At 36.1% G+C, this 20,190-nt stretch overlaps 1 protein-coding gene across 2 annotated transcripts in view; it reads left to right on the plus strand.

The window, feature by feature from the left end:
• RANBP2 (RAN binding protein 2) overlaps window positions 1–20,190 on the plus strand; it is an 82,222-nt gene that overhangs the window by 27,892 nt on the left and 34,140 nt on the right. For both annotated transcript variants that reach the window (XM_021680311.2, XM_044918725.1), the window contains exons 2-12: window positions 991–1,058; window positions 2,534–2,645; window positions 3,173–3,325; window positions 9,331–9,561; window positions 10,098–10,243; window positions 11,942–12,134; window positions 15,512–15,599; window positions 17,819–18,028; window positions 18,977–19,158; window positions 19,240–19,415; window positions 19,603–19,726. In XM_021680311.2, coding sequence (XP_021535986.1) covers window positions 991–1,058; window positions 2,534–2,645; window positions 3,173–3,325; window positions 9,331–9,561; window positions 10,098–10,243; window positions 11,942–12,134; window positions 15,512–15,599; window positions 17,819–18,028; window positions 18,977–19,158; window positions 19,240–19,415; window positions 19,603–19,726 — 1,683 coding nt within the window. The remainder of the gene's footprint in view (window positions 1–990; window positions 1,059–2,533; window positions 2,646–3,172; window positions 3,326–9,330; window positions 9,562–10,097; window positions 10,244–11,941; window positions 12,135–15,511; window positions 15,600–17,818; window positions 18,029–18,976; window positions 19,159–19,239; window positions 19,416–19,602; window positions 19,727–20,190) is intronic.

The raw sequence follows: 20,190 nt of genomic DNA on the forward strand, positions 1-20,190 counted from the left end.
CAGGCTACCTGCTGAGTAGGGAGTCCGACACGGGACTTGATCCCGGGATCCTTAGATCATGACCTGAGCCGAAGGCAGACGCTTAACTGACTGAGCCACCCAGGCGTGCCGCTGATAAAAAAAATTTTTTTTTTTAAAGATTTTATTTATTTGACAGCGAGAGAGGGAACACAAGCGGGGGGGTGGGAGAGGGAGAAGCAGGCTTCCCGCTGAGCAGGCTCAGTCTCAGGACCCTGAGATCATGACCTGAGCCAAAGGCAGACGCTTAACTGACTGAGCCACCCAGGCGCCCCTAAATTTTTTTTTTAATTATTATTTTTTTTTAAGATTTATTTATTTGAGAGAGCGAGAATGAGAGAGAGAGTACATGAGAGGGGGGAGGGCCAGAGGGAGAAGCAGGCTCCCCGCCGAGCAGGGAGCCCGACGCGGGACTCGATCCCGGGACTCCAGGATCATGACCTGAGCCGAAGGCAGTCGCTTAACCAACTGAGCCACGCAGGCGCCCCCTAAATTTTTTTTTAATTAATTTTATTTTATTATGTTAGTCACCATACATTACATCATTAGTCTCTGATACAGTGTTCCATGATTCATTGTTTGCATAGAGCACCCAGTGCTTCATGCAGTACATGCTCTGCTTAATACCCATCACCGGGCTAACCCATCCCCCCACCCCCCTCCCCTCTAAAACCCTCAGTTTCTTTCTCAGAGTTCGTAGTCTGTCATGATCTGCTGATATAAATTTTTAATTTTTGATGTTGTCTTGCTGTTCTTAAATTTATTTTTAGTTTTATGATGAGAATTATAAAACATGGAATCATGACTTTTGCAACATACATGCATGTCTGCAGGCAGTTTTTTTCCTCCCTTTTAGGTGAACAAAAATCAAGTATGTTAATACCTTATTAGGGCAAATTTTTAGTTCTGTGAAAACTTTACAGAATTCAAAATATGAAAAGTTAAAAGAACCCTTAATTTTTTTTTTTTTAGAAGTCAATGAAAGGATTCTATTTTGCAAAGCTATACTATGAAGTTAAAGAATATGATCTTGCTAAAAAGTAAGTACCAAACTGTAAACATGCTTTAGTTTTCTAAAGTCATTTCCCCCCCCCCATATTCTTACTTGAAATGGGTGAGAAAATACTATGTTTTTTAAAAGCAGTTCTTCCTAAGTATGTCCTGGAAATAAGGTATTATATCACTTCAGACTGATATAAAGGACTAGCCTCAATTCCATGGAGGTTGAGCCTAGAATGAGTATTTTCTGCCTGCCTGCTGCTTGTTTATACTTAGGGCAAGAAATCATTTGGTTTAAAACACTTCAAAGGAATAAAAGAGAACCATGCTTATTTTTAATTTTTTCCTGGTTAGATATCTGGTACTTTAATCAGCTGGAAAAATACCAATGAATACAAAATTAAACTGTGATTTCTGGGCAGGAGAATAGCTTGTGTAAAAGATCTTCAATTGACTCAATAGGTAACACTCTGAGGCTTTGTCTCACCTCTAAGGCCAAGAAGGTTGGTGATCTGATTTCCTGATTTAACGTGGCTTAAAGTAGGAAATTAGGAGGGAAGAAGGCAGGCAGGCAGGCAGGTAGGTTAAAGGCATTTATGGGAAGATGGAACTGCTGATATGTAAGGAAATGGTAACACCTTTTTTTAACTATTTAACTAGCAGCAATGGGGCTGTCAATCTTGTTCCTTTTTTTTTTTTTTAAGATTTTTATTTATTCATTTGAGACACAGAGATAGAGCATGAGCAGGGAGAGAGGCAGAGGGAGAGGGAGAAACAGGCTCCCCGTCGAGCCAGGAGCCCGATGCTGGGCTCGATCCCAGGACTCTGGGATCATGACCTGAGTCGAAGGCAGAAGCTTAACCATCTCCGCCACCCAGGTGCCCCAACAACCTTGTTCCTTTTTAATATGACCCCTTTTCTTCCAGTTTTGGTCTTTGGTTAAAATATATATTTACATATTTATTTATAATCTTTATTGAGCCTAGGAGATGCTTATTTTCTATCTGTTAATTTGAATAAGAAGTGGAAATTACCTACATTTGTTAGTTTTTTAGTAATTTTTCCTCTGCTCTGTTTTAGCTGGGAACAGTACTACTATTAAATATTATTTTCTTGTTTAAAAGGTGACTAGTACAATAAAAAAAGGTAAATATTTACTATAATCTTTTTTTAATTTCTATGTAAAATCGTAGTGCTTTATCAAAATATAATCAGGAAAAAGTAATTTGTGCGTTCATTTCTTATGTATCGGTAGCATTAGAAAAAACATTTGGTAAGTGTAGTATTTAATGGTAAAATAAGTATATTGTCAATTTTGTATGTATGTGTTTATTCTTTTTATGGATGCTTTTGAGCTTTCTGCATATTCTAATTTAGTGGTAGTCAATACTTAGAATAACAATATGCATTAGTTTAGTGGTTGCTTTGGTTTAAGATGTACTCTTCAGGTTGGGATTAAATACAGTTCTGAATGTGATAATTTAAAGATTATTTTTGTATTATTATTTTTAAACAGATACATATCTGCATATATTAATGTGCAAGAAAGAGATCCTAAAGCTCACAGATTTCTTGGTCTTCTTCATGAGGTGGAGGAAAATACAGACAAAGCTGTTGAATGTTACAAGGTAAACTGTTTAAGATTAAAATATAGCCTTTGCATTGTCACTCACGTGATGCCCAGAGTAATTTATATAATAAATAATTTAAATATATTTTATGAATGTCATAAAAATAAGCATTGGTATGATAGTACTATTAAGCAACATGGATTAGAATAGATCTTTAATTATTTGGCCCAAAGTACACTGTAATTTAATCCTTAAGTTAGCACTTGTAAAAGATTAACACCTATAAATTCTAAGACTAACATGGTTTGAAATGCTGTTCTTATAAGTGTGGTTTTCTTTCTTTTTGGGGAGCACTTACCTAATAAAAACATAATTTTTATTTAATCGGCAAAAATTCCAAGACACTTTGTTTGATTTAAACAACTTTGAAATACCATGTTGTCATGTGGAAAAGTTTTTAATGTGGACAGTGATAAATTTTTAACTTTTATTTATATGTGAGGAATATAAATAAGGAATCCTAATTTAGGAATTAGGAATTAGGAATCCTTTAGGAATCCTAATTTATTATTTTCTGGTTTCAGCGTTCAGTGGAATTAAACCCAACACAAAAAGATCTTGTTTTGAAGATTGCAGAATTGCTTTGTAAAAATGATGTTACTGATGGAAGAGCAAAATACTGGGTTGAAAGAGCAGCTAAACTTTTCCCAGGAAGTCCTGCAATTTATAAACTAAAGGTAAAAACAGAACAAAGCATAGTAAAAACAGTGGGGAAAACTTAAGACACAACCATTTCTAATATTTGGAATTTAAATGACTTTTCACTAGCAAACCTTAAACCAGTATGTTTGGGAGTTGGTGGGAAATGGGTGAAGGTGGTCAAAAGGTACAAACTTCTGTGTATAAAATAAATTCTGGGGATATGATGTATAGTATAGTGACTATTGTTAACCATACTGTGTTGTATATTTAAAAGTTGTGAAGAGAGCAAGTAGATCTTAAAAGTTCTTATCACAAGAAAAAATTTTTAATTTTTTTAAAGATTTTATTTATTTATTTGAGAGAGAGAGAAAGAGAGCACATGAGAGGGGGGAGGGTCGGAGGGAGAAGCAGACTCCCTGCAGAGCAGGGAGCCCGATGCGGGACTCTATCCAGGGACTCCAGGATCATGACCTGAGCCGAAGGCAGTCGCTTAACCAACTGAGCCACCCAGGCGCCCGAAAAAAATTTTTTTTAAAGATTTTATTTGAGACATGAGCTGGGGGGGGGGGGGGTGCAGAGGCAGAGGGACAAGCAGACTCCCTGCTGAGGGGAGAGGGAGAAGCAGGCTCCCTGCTGAGCAGGGAGCCTCACATGGGGCTTGATCCCAGGACCCTGGGATCATGACCTGAGCCAAAGGCAGACACTTAACCAGCTAAGTCACCCAGGCACCCCAAGAAAAGAATAATTTATAACCATATGAAGTGATGGATATTAAACTTACTGTGGAAATCATGTCAGTATATACATATCTTAAATCGTTATGTTGTATACCTTAAATAATACAATGTTATATGTCAATTTTATCTATAAGAAATGGCAGAACAAAATTTTTTCCTTCAAAACCTTTCTGAGCGTATGCTGTTTTATTAGGCACTCTTATGTTATACAAATAGTTTCACATTTACCCTTATGAAATGATTAATACAGGGATTTTACGGTTTTGTAGCTAGATGGTAGAATTAGGATGGATTTATTTATTATTTATTTAAGATTTTATTTATTTAACAGAGAAAGACCCAGCAAGAGAGAGAACACAAGCAGGGGGAGTGGGAGAGGGAGAAGCAGGCTTCCCAAAGAGCAGGGAGCCTGACGCGGGGCTCGATCCCAAGACCCCAGGATCATGGCCTGAGCCACCCAGGCTCCCCTAGAGTTAGGATTTAAATTGAGCTCTGTCTGATACAAAATTTTTGCTTCATTGGGTGAAAAGGATGACAATTTAGGTTTATTATACAGGTTTTTAAGAACTATTATCTAAAAAAGCATTGGGGTGCCTTGCTGGCTCAGTCGGTAGAGCATGTGACTCTTGATCTCCAGGTTGTGAGTTTGAGCCCCACGTTGGGTGTAGAGATTACTTAAAAATAAAATCATTCTAAGAAAAAATATGGAAAGGATTGTGTTAGGGGACAGTGAAATTTTCAAGTAAAAGATAATAGTTTCTCCAGTATGTTATAGATAATTACTAAAAAATAATAGGAAGTTTTTGCTAATTTTTGACCAATGACCAATTCTAATGGTTATTTTTTTACTGAGTAAAATATAGTTTACTTAAGTAACTCTTGGAGAAAGTCTTTCCAAATTTTCTAAGCAAACAGAATTTTAAGTGTGTAGTTGACCCTTGAATGATGTGGGGGGCTGGAGCCACGACCCCCTGTGCAGTTGAAAATACTCATGTAATTTTTTTTTAAGACTTTATTTTTTTAAGTAATCTCTACACTCAGTGTGGGGCTCAAACTCAAAATCCCAAGATCAGGAGTCACATACTCTACGGACTGAGCGCCAGGAGCCCCTGCATAGAAGTTTTAACTCCCCAGAACTTCATTAATAGTCTACTGTTGACTGGAAGCCTTAACATAAACAGTCAATTAACACTTGTTTTGTATGCTGTATGTATTATATACTGTATTTCTACGCTTAGAGAAAAGAACATGTTAAAATTATGAAGAGAAGATATATTTACAGTACTCTATTTGTTGAAAACAATTCTACAAAAATGTAGAACTGCATTTCAAACATATATTGTTCAAGGGTCAACTGTATATTGTTTTTTAATGGCTCCCCCACCCCCATTATACATGTTTGTGTACATATACATATAAGAATTAAAAAATTTAAAAAAAAAAGAATTTTTTTTTATTTTGTTTTAAATTTTATTTGAGATTGAGTGAGCATGAGTGGGGGGGAGGGGCAGACGGGCAAGCAGACTCAGCTTCTAAGTATGGAGCCTGACTTAGGGTTCAGTCCCAGGACCCTGAGATCATGACCTGAGCTGAAGTTAGACATTTAACCGACTGAGCCACCCAGGCACCTCAGTAAAATTTATTTTAAAGTAATTACATTTTTCACAAGAAGTTGCAAAGATTGTACAGAGAGGTTCTATGTATATGTCACCCAGCTTTCCCCAGTGGCTATATGTTGCATAACTGTAGTACAATATCAAAATCAGTAATTTGACATTGGTATAATGTGTGTGTATAATTTTTCATTTTATCACATGTATAGATTGGTGTAACCACCACTGCAGTTAAAGTACAAAACTGTTCCATCATCACAAACATCTCCCTTCATGCTTTTATAGTCCTACCTACCCTTCTTCCCATTATTCTTAACCTCTGGGAACTACTAATTTGTTCTCCATATTTAAAATTATGTAATTTCAAAATGTTATATAAATGGAATCATGCAATATGTGGCCTTTTGATGTTAGGTTTTTTTCGTTCAGCATAATGCCTTTGAGATCAATCCAAGTTGGGTGTATCAGTAGTTTGTTCCTTTTATTGCTGAGTAGTATTTCCACAGTTTAACCATTTACTTTTGATGGACCTTTTGGTTGTTTCTGTTTTGGTTGTTTTTGGCTGTTATAAATCTCATATGAACAAGTGTGCACAGATTTTAAAATCTGAGATATTTTTAAAAACCCTAGAGGTAAATACCAGTAACATCAAGTTTTCTTGTTTCTGTAATAAGCAGCTGGGTTTTAAATATTAATCTAAAATGTCAGGTCTAAGTATATAGATTTCTTTACCTTTGTGTTAGCCTCAAACATAATTTCCTGTTGGCCTTGACAATCCAATTCATTTGATGACAAGGACATTAAGGAACATATATATTGATAGGAGTTTATTTTTCTTGTAAAATAGCTGCTTCTGAAGGATATTGATTTTCTTTAGTAACTTTATTATTATTTATTTTTAAAGATTTTATTTATTTATTTGAGAGAGAATGTGCACGCTTGAGAGCATGAGCAGAGGGAGTGGCAGAGGGAGAAGCAGACTCCCTGCTGAGCAGGGAGCCGGATGCAGGGCTCCATCCTGGGACTCTGGGATCATAACCTGAGCTGAAGGCAGACGTTTAACTGAGCCACCTAGGCGCCCCTCTTTAGTAACTTTATTTATTTATTTATTTTAAAAGATTTTTATTTATTTATTTAACAGAGATAGCGTAAGTAGGCAGAGCGGCAGACAGAGGGGGAGGGAGAAGCAGGCTCTCCGCTGAGCAGGGATCCCGATGCGGGGCTCGATCCCAGGACCCTGGGAGCATGACACGAGCCGAAGGCAGTCGTTTAACCGACTGAGCCACCCAGGCGCCCCTCTTTAGTAACTTTAGTAACTGGTCTGTAGGAGTGCCTAGCTGGCTCATTCGGAGCCTGCAACTCTTGATCTTGGGGTTGTGAGTTTGAGCCCAATGTTGGGTGTAGAGATTACTTAAAAACTTAAAAAAAATACACTGTTGTCTAAAGCTAAACCTTCCTTATATTAGATTTTGCCCCCATTTCTTGAAATTGAAATGCATGAGACTCATAACTGTTTAGTAGAGTAATTCTGTTTCTCCTAAAAGTTAAGGCTTACTTAAGGTAAATAGTTTTTTGGTATTTGTTTTAATGAATGGAAATATTGGTGAGAGGGCTTTTTCTCTTGAATATGAGAGTAGAGTTTTTGAAAAGCACCCATGAAGGTGTTGATCTTTTACTTACAAATTTTTTTTGGAATATTTATTTTAGAGAAAGCGGGAGTGTGCCAGTGGGGGTAGGGGCAGAGGGGGAGAGAGAGAGAGAGACTCCAGCAGACTCCCTACTGAGCGCGGAGCCTGTCACGGGCCTCAATCTCATGACTCTTGAGATCTTGACCTGATCTGAAACCAAGAGTCAGATGCTCAACCAACTGAGCCACCCAGGTGACCCACAAATTTTTAAACTTATAAGTAAAGTCTAGGTTTTTTTTGAAGATCTAGAAAGGCCAAGTGTAAGTTTATGGAAATGATGTAAAAGAAGGAGAGAGATTGGTGAAGGAGAGGGCAGTGAAACAGCACTAATGGAGAGCTTGGTCTTTGCTGTGGGGAGGGAGCAGTGAAAAGGTGAGTACAAGCTGATAAGGTAAAGTGGAATGATGGCTTCAGTTTTCTCAGTGAAGAGTGAATGGTGATCATAAGTTGAAAGTGTTGAAGGAAAGTGGGAAATGTGAGGAAAGATGAAGAGTATGAAGTAACCTTTTCAGGGAATGGAGAATTTGAATCTATATAGATAGAGGTCATATATAATTTTGTTCTAGGCATTACCAGTTTGGAGACTTGAGATTATGAAAGTTAGTTAGCCTGGTTGTGATCTCCCCAAATTCCCGAATGCCCTACCCCCTATTGCTCAACTGTTAGTGTATAGATAGGCACAGAGAAAGCAGTTGGTAGGGTTTTTCAAAGGAAAGGTAGAGGGAATTAATTGAGGGGATTAGTAAGCAAACAGTAATTATGGATTTTAGGAATTAGGACATTTTAGCTTGACAGTGAAGGAAAATATGTGTTCTATGGAAAATTAAAACCTGGTGATATGAGTATATTGACAGAAGCTTTTTTTTTTTTTTTTAAGATTTTTTATTTATTTATTTGACAGACAGGGAGAGAGGGAACACAAGCAGGGGGAGTGGGAGAGGGAGAAGCAGGCTTCCGGCAGAGCAGGGAGCCAGATGTGAGGCTCGATCCCAGGACCCTGGGACCATGACCCGAGCCGAAGGCAGACGCTTAACGACTGAGCCACCCAGGCGCCCCTTGACAGAAGCTTTCTTTCCATGTGGTAGAGACAAATATATGTGGCAGTGAGGGCATGTGTGCCCACAGTGAGGTGAAAGAATAAGAGCGGTATAATGATCTAAGTAGTATGACCAAAATACAGATTTTGAAGACCCAAGTCAATGCTAAGTGGATGGCTGAGACTGGAGTATAGAGCAAAGCCATGAAGATGAGGTAATTACCGAACCGAGTAGCCAGGCTCTTGGGTATCTTTGTACATCTTTCCAATTGCTAATACTAGCAAGGGCTGTTAGGAAGGGAGTGTTTTATTCCAGTTGCTCATGAGGAGGAATGAATGGAAAAGCTGGATAGCATGTCCTTTGGAAGACAGGATTATAAGCAGGTGTGTGTGGGGACATATGATTTGGAGGTGAGCAGTTTACTGACCCCACTTCTCTACTTGTATGTAGGCTAGCAGAGAAAAGACCACCATGGCAGAGAAGTAACAGGGGTTATCTCGAGATAACACTCCATTTAGTTAAGGCTGGATGGTGAAGACTCTAAGATAGCAAAAACAGTAGAAGCTTTAAAGTGGGAGCAGAGGGGGTAGGGGATTGAGTCAGATTTAGGGAGGTGCAGAACAATTTGGGGATAAGGACCCTGGTATGAGGATTGACTGGGGAGGCCTAGGCTTTTGGTGGTGACTGGGGTGTACAGGGATGTGGGGCAGTAGTCCTTGCAGTCTGTGAGGTGTATATGCAACTGTTGCTACTGTATAATCCTAGATGTTTCTCTCCACATAAATTTCTTGAGGTTTAGTTTCTGGTCTGGGAGCTGCTCTCTTTTATGAGAGTTGGGGTATATAAGGTGGTACTTCTGGTGGTAATTTACTACAGCTAGACACGGTGGAATGGTGCTCATAGGAACCATGATGTGTTTAAACTTGCACTGGTATTTCTCTAAATGAATGATGCTTTTTTAATAGGAACAGCTTTTAGATTGCAAAGGTGAAGATGGATGGAATAAGCTTTTTGACTTGATTCAGTCAGAACTTTATGCAAGACCTGATGATGTCTATGTGAACATCCGACTAGTAGAACTGTATCGCTCAAATAAAAGATTGAAGGATGCTGTGGGCCACTGCCATGAGGCAGAGAAAAACATAGCCCTGCGTTCAAGTTTAGAATGGAATTCATGTGTTGTACAGACCCTTAAGGTAGGTAAAAACTCTTGGGTCTCTACACTTCTATATAGACAATTAATATACATCCCTTTGTATTTAAGCAGTGCTCTCTAAGACTTAAATTTCTTTTTTTTTTTTTTTAAAGATTTTATTTATTTATTTTGAGAGAGAGAGAATGAGAGAGAACACATGAGAGGGGATAGGGTCAGAGGGCAAAGCAGACTCCCTGCCGAGCAGGGAGCCCGATGCGGGACTCGATCCCGGGACTCCAGGATCATGACCTGAGCCGAAGGCAGTCGCTTAACCAACTGAGCCACCCAGGCGCCCTAAATTTCTTTCATTTATGTATAGCAACTGTGAAATGAACTTTTTACTAGGATGTCTTCAGTTTTATGATGGGTAGATTAGAGAGAAATTAAACTAATATATATATTTTTGGTGTTTTCGTAGGCTGGTGTAAACATTAATATAGTTTTAGAAGTATAGGGATGGGCAAAGTTTATAGGCATAAAACTAATTTGGTAATGCTTGATAAAGTTTTATAATGGAGTGTTTTTTCTACAAAATAGGAATATCTGGCATCTTTACAGTGTTTGGAGTCTGATAAAAGTAATTGGCAAACTACCAATAAAGACTTACTTCTGGCTTATGCTAACCTTATGCTTCTTACGCTCTCCACTAGAGATGTGCAAGAAAGTAGAGAATTATTGGAAAGGTATGTTGACTTAAGGAGAGTACTTCAGTCAATTACAGATTTTCTTTTTGTAGTGATTCAGTTCATTGGTGTAAACATCTTTACTGTATCGCTATTTCTGTAACGTACCCAGGGGTAATAGTTAATACAATAAACCACTTGGAATCTTATTTCTTTTGTGGGGATGTTATAATTGGTTTTGTATGACTTTGATTTTTAGAAAACTTATTCAGACTTGATTAAATTACTATAGTTATGTATCCAATGTTGGCATGCTTAATAAAGTCAATCCTGAAAATGTTCTATTTCATATTTTATTTCAAAAACAATATAATCTTGAGTGAAAATCAAAATAGACTTCCATCTGTCAGGTGTTGTAGTAGAAGTAGTTAGCATCACTAGTATTTCAGAAAACTCTTGATGTTTTAGCTTAGAAACAAGATAACATAATGTACGATTTTTCTGTTTTCCTAAATTTTGATTTCGAGGACTATATCTTCCACTTTATTAAGATAAATTTCATTGAACAGAAACATCACTTGGATTTGTATAAGAATGTTAGTTTAGAGCAGGGGTTGACTAGAGCTTGTAGGCCAGATATGGCTCACTGCCTGATTTTGTAAATACGCTTTCATTGGAACACAGCTGTGCCTCTTGTTTTGTATTATCTATAGCTGCTCATATACTACAGTGGTGGAGTTGAGCAGCTGTGACACTGTGTGTCTGCAGCCAGATTAGTATGTGGCCCTATAGAAATAATTTATCAGTCCCTGGTTTAGACTGTCCATTTGTTTGAAAAGTAATTCTTGTTCCCCATCTGGTGTTAGGGGGTAGGGTAGTTTTCTTGAAGAATTTCTTAGTGTCCAAAGATAGTAGGGTAAGGGTAGCACCCAGAACCATTTTAACTTTCAGATGATTTTAGAAAATATTTAGGATGTTTTCTTTTGTACGACTTACATATGCACACATTTTTGGTTACATGAGCAAATGAGGGTGGACAAGACAATTTCTTAGTAGTACCATAAAAATAATTTAAACTTCATGGATCCCCTGAAGGGGTCTTGAGAAACTCTAGGAGTTCCTGGAACTCACCTCCTATAAACTTACTTAGATAGAAATCATGCTTCACATTTCTATTAAATGTTGGTTTTCTTACAAAATGAAGTTCTGAGTACCATTTAGATTTAAAAGCACTAATTAGTACATTTACAAATAATAGTGAGGAATACAATTTAGGCCTGTAGTTATCTATATAGTAAGAAAAGCAATTATGTTATTGATAACCTTAATATCTTATCAGTTATTTACTTATAATTTGAAAATGATGTGTCTAATTTGAGAAATTCCAACTTCGAATTAAATAACGAAACCATGTGATCAAGAAGAAACTAGAAAATAGTTTTCCAGTTTTTGGTCAGTTATGAAAAATTCTCTATAGTCTGTAATCTTGTCATTTGATTTGTATCTTTTTTGTGATTGGAGGGCTGGAAATAACTGGAATAAGACCTTCTAGAGGTTAAGCTTGAAGTATAGGAAGTATGTGGAATAAAAATAAACACTAGATTCATAATTTATAGAGAATAAGGATTATTAGTTTGAATGTGGACGATGAAGTTTGGAATAAATTCCTTTGTTGATTTAATTTTTAATTAACACATGAAACCATGATTATTCACAATGCAATAGGTTTAATACCTGTTTAACAATTTAATATTGCAGTTTTGATAGTGTTCTTCAGTCTGTGAAATCTTGTGTGGGTGGAAATGATGAACTCTCAACTACTTTCTTAGAAGTAAAAGGACATTTCTACATGCATGCTGGTTCTCTACTTCTGAAGATGGGTCAGCATAGTGAAGTGCAATGGCGAGCTCTCTCTGAGCTGGCTACGTTGTGCTATCTCATAGCATTTCAGGTAAGCTTTTTCTAGTTTTGGGTGCAGTTGACATTTCACTGAGATTGTTGTATTTCACGTGGAGGTGTGTCCTGATAAATAGTAAAAATATAAATAAATCTGTAGACTTGAAATCAAAATGAAATAATTTGCTAGCTGAAAAATAATAAGATATATACAGTATTGGTGAGGTGAAATAGATAACGTTGATGCATTGTTGGTGGCAGTCTGTATTGCTATGACTTCACTGGAAGACTGCTTTGAAGAGTTTGATCTTTTTACTCTGCCATTTCTGGAAATCTGTAATAAGGAAATGGTCTCAAATATGGGTAAAATTTGATTCAAAAGATGCGCATGCATAACTTGGATGGAAACCTAAGTAAGTAAATTTTTGGAGATGGTTTACATAAGCTATGATAGAAGAATGTGTTTACCACAAGCACTTCAATATGTTAATTGAAACACATATGTTAATATGTACATAACATTAATGATATATATAATATATAATAATATATTTATCTTTGAAAACATGGTTCCATTCTTTATACATAGAACATGACATGAAGGAAATATGCCAAAATGTGAATGATTATTTTTAGATGTTGAGATGCTGGCTATTATCCCTTCCCAATGTTTTTTTTAGTTTTAATGTTTTCTTTAGTGAGCTTGTGTTAATTCTGAAATGAGAAGAAATAAACAGTCTGCCAACACCCTGGCTTATAAAAATTATTGGTAGTTTCAGAGAACTGTCTTTTGCTTGAGGGAAAGAAAAGATTCACTAGAGAATTACTTTTAGGGAAGGCTCCTCCTCCTAGTTCATATTATATTGATCTTTTTTAAAACATTTGATATTCAGCTCACAATGTTAAGTGTTCCTACTCAGCAGAAGCATTAGGTTCATGAAGAATATATGTATTAGTGAAAATTGTGAAGTTAATGACGTTTGCTAATTTATGTAGGCACTAAAAGGTTCTTATGATTAATATTTTAAAGAATCTTCAAGTAGGTGACAGTTATTTTTAATGGAAATTGGAATCTATAAAATATTTTTAAATATATATGATTTTTAAAGTTAATACAGAGTAAAAACTAAATTTCCTTTTTAAACCATTCACTCATATCTTTTCTACCATTCACTCATATCTTTTCTAACAGTGACTGTTACCAGTTTTTTTGACTATTTAGAAGTTTTTCTGCTTATGCAGGCATAAAGTAACACCCTTTCTTTACTTTTAAAAACTCTTTACCTGAGTGAAGGTATGCTTTATCTGCTGTCTAATATCTTGCTTTTTTCATTGTTTTTCCATTGTCCCGTTTCAGCATATAGACATCTACCTCATTCTCTCTTTTACTTACCACACATTTCCATTGAATGGATAAATAATGGAAACCTCTTCGATGGTTGAATTTTATATTATCATGTGTTTGTAAAGCTTAATTATCAAATGATTATAAGCTTACAGGGGAAGCATGGACTGGCATAGAGGTCCTAAAAAAACATGTTAGGCCAGCTTCTTTAATGGATTTTCAGACTCTTGATCAAGGGAATGCTGTGGTATTAGTATATCTGCATTTTAGCTAGGCATTAAAGTTTGTCTTGAAACCATTTAATTTTGATGAGGAAATGTTGACTTGGGATGATGCGACTGAGTGGATTTATAACTAGTCACAAGTGAGAGCTGTAAAAGGGGCCAGTTTTATGAATGGAGGTCAGTTTGAAATAAAAAATAATGTCACATTTTGTTTCTCATTTTGTGTGCTCTTCATCATGTTCAGAGACAGAGTTTGCCATCATGTTTAGAAAATGTGGATAAAAGCATAGGTCAAACTAATGTTTCTAAAATTCAAAATCGGAAATTTTTAGATTCATAAGTAATATATTTCCTTTGAAAAATTAATGTCTTTGAAAAAGTGTATCATATGGTTTAAAATTTTAGTGTGTAAGGGTATACTGTGAAAACTCCTTCCTACTTCTGTTCTTTCAGTCATTTACTTCTCTTTCCTGGAGGAATTAATGATATTAATTTCTTGTGAGTTCTTCAAGGAGTGTAAATATTATGCATATACAAGCAAATAGATAAGCACACACTGTCCTACTCCCACTTCCCTTAAAAAGATCCAGATAGAAACATTCTGTACATTCTAGTTCCTTTGCTTATTTTCATGAAATAAATGTTGGTGATATTTCCATGTCAGTATAGAAAGGATAGCATGAGTATTGTATCCTCATTTATTTTGATGGTTTCATATCATTCCAGTGTATGGGTATACCATAGTTTTTTGTTTTTGTTTTTTTAACGAGTTTCCTAAAGCCAAGACATTAGGTTACTTTTACTTTTTTTGATATGCTACCTCAAATAATTTTTTTTAAAGATTTTATTTATTTGAGAGAGAGAGAGCAAGCAGAGAGAGTTGGCAGAGGGAGAGGGAGAAGCAGGCTCCCCGTGGAGCAGGGAGCCTAACATGGGGCTTGATCCCAGAACCCTGGTATGACCTCAGCCTAAGGCAGACGCTTAACCGACTGAGCCACTCAGGCGCCCCTCAGATAATTCTTTAATGAATAACTTGTGACAGTTCACATGTTTAAATTTATGGGTGAAATAAATTCTTGAAAGAAGAATCATAGTGTATCTGTGCATTTATAATCTAGAGCTTTTGCCAATTTTCCAGCCTCCCAGAAGTTGTACCAAACTACACTCCCACTACCAATTAAGAAAGTCAGTGAAATTTAATAGCAGTTATTCCAGCCAACTCTGCATTACTTTTAGGATATCTCCAGTAAGTGACCCTTGCCTGTGACTATTTTCAGTGATGAACTTTCACTACTTTTCAAGATAGCCTATTGCATTTTTGATAGTTTGGGTCTTTATGCTTCTTTATGTGGAGTAAAATAGCATTTTTCAGCCTGCTACCTGTTGGTGGTTTGTTTTTTTTTTTTTGGTGCTATTTAAAACACTGAACTCTTCTTTTTTATGAGATAATTTTCTTAATATCTGAAGGGAGCTGAGCTATTGTGTTTTCCTTTCACCATTCTATTTATTCATCATTTTTCCAGTTCTTCTTCATAAGATACGGCTTGGAGTCCTTTTGCACTCTTGGCTGTCCCACTTTATCCCAATGGTATCTCACATTATCCATACTCTTTGAAAATGGGCTGTCTAGAGAATGGCACTAGAAAGTAATTTCTCACAAGTTAGTTTTTGTAGGCACCTTTTACATATTATCTAAATTTCTTGATTCCCAGTTTTTTCCACTTGGAAAACTGCAATCCCAACTCAGTTTAACCATTGGCTAACTGTTTGTCATCAAAAAAGCACAGTGTAGTAGAAAGGAACATCTTACTATTGGAAATATGTGTATCACTAAATTAAGACTTTTGATTCTAAAATTACCAGGTTCCAAGACCAAAGATTAAATTAATAAAAGGAGAAGTTGGACAAAATCTGGTGGAAATGATGGCCTATGATCGTCTGAGCCAATCAGGTAATAGTAATGTTTAATTTTATTTTAAAAAGAAAAAAGGAAAATTTCTTTAGAGCACTTCTTATGATAATCTTCTGTCCTTTAGGAGATAATTTGTCATAATCATTTATTTCTCTTTACCATATTGGATGAGGGCAAGAGATAATAGAATTAGAAGAAATGTCTCCAGAAGGTAACAGATGTTTGATACTTTTTGCTCCTGGATGGAGAAACTCTTTAACCCCTCCTTTATCTATGCTAGAGCCTCCTTCTCTATTTTAAAGCACTTCCTGAACTAAGAATAATTAACTGAATGCCAGCCATTTAGCATCAATAACTTATAAGATACTGCTATGGGGAATATAAAGATGAAGAAGTCATGGATCTCTTATGAAACTGACAACATAGTAAAGAAGATGGAAGATACATACTTACATAGTGTTAGGCTTTTGGAATTTGTAAATTTATTCCCAGTTTTGACTATTTGAGATGGATCCTAAAGGTCTGTTGCATATAATCTGGTTTTGCTGAGGCAGAAACTTCATTGTGTAGCTAGCGAATCAAACAATGAACCGAAGAAACATAATGCTTTAAGAAACAGTTTTGATATAAAATTGAATGAACTTTGTATAGAGCAAGTAGTAGTATTAAAGTTACTCTAAGCTTTGTCTGTAGTTTGGCTACTGGTCAGAGCATATATTGCTCCTCTATCCCACAGCTTGTTTTTTTGTGGGAGGTGGACTTCCAGTCCTTGAAGAAGTGACTGCATTTTTTTTTTATGTCTCTCGTCTTCCTTTTCAAGGCTGTCATAAATGTTTTTGCGTAGTGTCAGTAAAATGAACTGTGTTTTAATGTCTTTGATCTGGACGTTCCTAAACTTGTCTGCAAATTTTCGGAGAGCTAAGTCTGATCTGACTGACCAGCAGAATTATTCCAAAGAGCGTTTTTTTTTTTTCCTTAAACAGCTTAATTGAGATGAAATTCGTATTGTATATAATTCATCATATAATTTGTGTAAGTGTACAACTCAGTGGTTTTTAGTGTGTTCACAGAATTGTGCAACCATCACTGCAGTCAATTTTAGAACATTTTCATCACCTAATGAAACCTCATAGCCATTAGCAGTCACTCCCCATTTTCCTCCAAACCCTCTAGTCTTAGGCAACCACTAATATTCTATCACTTTTGATTTCCTTATTCTGGACATCTTATATAAATTAAATTACATGATACGTGGTCTTTCCTTTTGTGACTGACACTTCTACTTACCATAGTGTTTTCAAGATTTAGCCATGTTCTAGCATGTAGAACTTCATCCAAGGGAGTATTTTATTTTTTATTTATTTATTTTTTAAAGATTTTTTTATTTTTATTTATTTTCTTAAAGTTTTTTTATTTATTTGATAGAGACAGTGAGAGAGGGAACACAGGCAAGGGGAGTGGGAGAGGGAGAAGCAGGCTTCCTAATGAGCAGGGAGCCTGATGTGGGACTTGATCCCAGGACCCTGGGATCATCACCTGAGCTGAAGGCAGATGCTTAACGACTGAGCCACCCAGGTGCCCCCAAAGGAGTGTTTTAAAAATAGAGTCCTCACCCCAAACCTGTGGAATCAATCTCTAGGAAGTGCAGCCTGAAAATAATTACTTTTTTTTTTTTTTTTTAAAGATTTTATTTATTTGAGAGAGAGAGCACATGAGAGGGGGGAGGGTCAGAGGGAGAAGTAGACACCCTGCTGAGCGGGGAGCCCGATGCGGGACTTGATCCCGGGACTCCAGGATCATGACCTGAGCCGAAGGCAGTCTCTTAACCAACTGAGCCACCCAGGCGCCCAGAAAATAATTACTTTTTAAGAGCTTTTTCAAGGATGATTCTTCCCAGCTAGGTTTAAAAATCAGTCTATCAGATTAGAGAATTTGAGCTTGGCTCTGCTCTCCTATGGCCACTTAAATGACACACTTTTCATCTAAAATGTAAATACCGTAAGTACTTTTGGCATTTTTCAGACATATTCTGGTCTTCTCCTTCCTTTTACTCTAGCACATAGATAAAGATAACTGTTAAACCTGTAGTCTGTGTTCATTTTTTGCATAAGCACCCTTTTTGTTCAGTTGTGGTTGCTGGGTTGGAGGGTTAGCTCTGAGCTGATCATGTTTTTTCTCCTTAGGGTATATGAATGAAACTATTGAGAGATGTGAGTAAAAATCTGTTTTTTAAACGATGGAAATAATTTGTTTTTCAGGACACATGCTGCTAAACTTAAGTCGTGACAAGCAAGATTTTTTAAAAGAGGTGGTAGAATCCTTTGCCAATAAAAGTGGGCAGTCTGCTTTGTATGATGCTCTGTTTTCTAGTCAGTCATCTAAGGATAGATCTTTTCTTGGTAATGATGATATTGGAAACATTGATGTACAAGCACCAGAACCTGATGATTTGGCTAGATATGATGTTGGTAAGTTGTATCTTCTAAAGTAAACATTTTGTATCTTAATCCTTTTATTTTAGAAGAATAAAAGCAAAAAGAGAAATCATCTCATAATCTTATTACCCAGAAATAATGACTTAATATTTCCCTGTATTCCTTTGAGGTATTTTTGTGGGGGTGGGTAGGATGGTGTGAGGGGTTAGTAATGGTAGTGGTGGAATGTTTTTCTCTAAATAGTTGTTTATACTGTACATGTGATTGTCTTCTTTCATGAATTCTCTCCCTGTTTATCGGTTTCTGAAATAACTACTTTATTGGCAATATAATTTGTTATATGAATTAGCCGTAATTTGCTTGCCACTTTTCGCTGTTTGGCATCTAAGATGTTTTCAGTTTTTTCACTGTGAAAAATAAAGTAGCTCTATTTCAGATTTTTCCATAGAGTTTTCTAAAACCAGAATTACTGAAGTAAAGTTGATGAACACCTTTAAGTCTCTTGCAAATTGCTATATTGCCATAAAGGTTGTACCTCTATGCTTCCATAAGCCCATAACCTTTTCGGTATTAAATTTCTTGTGGAAGAAAAGATCTGTTGACTATCCCAAGGGATTAATGTAGTGGTATCCCATTGTTTTAATGACTCTCTACTGAAAGGAAAATCCATTGTTTCAGGATTTCATACTGGGTGGCTTCTGTCACTACAGTGTTTTATTGAGCTCTAGTGATACCTTTTTTTTTCTTAGATGGACTTGAAAGGAGCTCTTTTCATCATAACTGTTGGTATTAAAATTCCTAAACATGAAGTGTGACTACCTTTAGTAAGAACATGAGACTTTGCTTAGCATAAAACTTGCCCAGCTCTGATACAGAAAAGCAATTATAAAATTAAGATGCATTTATTGTGAGTAATTGGCAAAACTGATGGCACAGGCAAGATTTCCAAAACCTCAAGCCAGTTTTTGTACTTTATTTCAGGTGCCATTCGAGCACATAATGGTAGTCTTCAGCACCTTACCTGGCTTGGCTTACAGTGGAATTCGTTGTCTGCCTTACCTGCAATTCGAAAATGGCTGAAACAACTGTTTCATCATTTGCCCCAGGAAACCTCAAGACTTGAAACAAATGCACCCGAATCAATATGTATTTTAGATCTTGAAGTAAGCAAGGATTTTAACAAGTTAAATATTTTGAATTTTGTTTAATTTTTTTCTAACTTAAATTGATTTTTCTTTAAATAGGTATTTCTACTTGGAGTAATATATACCAGCCACTTACAATTAAAGGAGAAATGTAGTTCTCACTATAGCTTCTATCAGCCATTATGCTTGCCACTTCCTGTTTGTAAACAGCTTTGTACAGAAAGACAGAAATCTTGGTGGGATGCAGTTTGTAATCTAATTCACAGAAAAACAGTGTAAGTAGTAAAATAAAAACATTCCTTTAACATATTGCCTAAGTTTTTAACTTAAAAATCTATTTAAAAACTTATTGCCTAGGTATCTGATTCTCATGTGAAGATTGAGTTTGTCATGTGATGATTAACATACATGTAAGTTTTGAATTGTGTGTTTATAAATCAGTTTTATTAAACTTTTTTTTAGACCTGGAACCACAGCAAAATTGCGACTTCTAGTTCAGCATGACATAAACACGCTAAGGGGCCAGGAAAAACATGGCCTTCAGCCTGCCCTGCTTGTACATTGGGCAAAATGCCTTCAGAAAACGGTGAGTTCGTTAAAGCGTAGGAATTTTTAAGAACATTACCTAATTTTTAAAAATCAGACTTTCACTGAGCCTTGTAGTTCAAATAGTATTAGCTTATTTGCTTTATGCCAGGTGAAATGTATTTTTTTTAATCTTGCCACAAAATAGTTAATAGTTAATATAAGCATTTAGAACAGTGCCTAGCACAGTAAATGTTACATAAGTATTAGCTGTTGTTATTACTTAATAACTAAGTTATGATAATTATTATCCAGCCTCAAATTTTTTTTACATGTTGATAGCAGAAGGCCCTGTAGGTTAAGGGCATTATAGATCTTTATAAATATTTGAGGTCTATTCTATGGCAAGGTTAGGTGTGGATGTTCAACTCTGCGACCAAACTATGACACAGAGTGGCAGGTTTGGGCTGTGTTAAATGGCAACATTTAAAAAACAGGAGTGCCTCATTAGGTAGTATCATTGAA

This window comes from Neomonachus schauinslandi, chromosome 10 (assembly GCF_002201575.2).
Source record: "Neomonachus schauinslandi chromosome 10, ASM220157v2, whole genome shotgun sequence".
In the NCBI taxonomy this organism is placed as follows: Eukaryota; Metazoa; Chordata; class Mammalia; order Carnivora; family Phocidae; genus Neomonachus; species Neomonachus schauinslandi.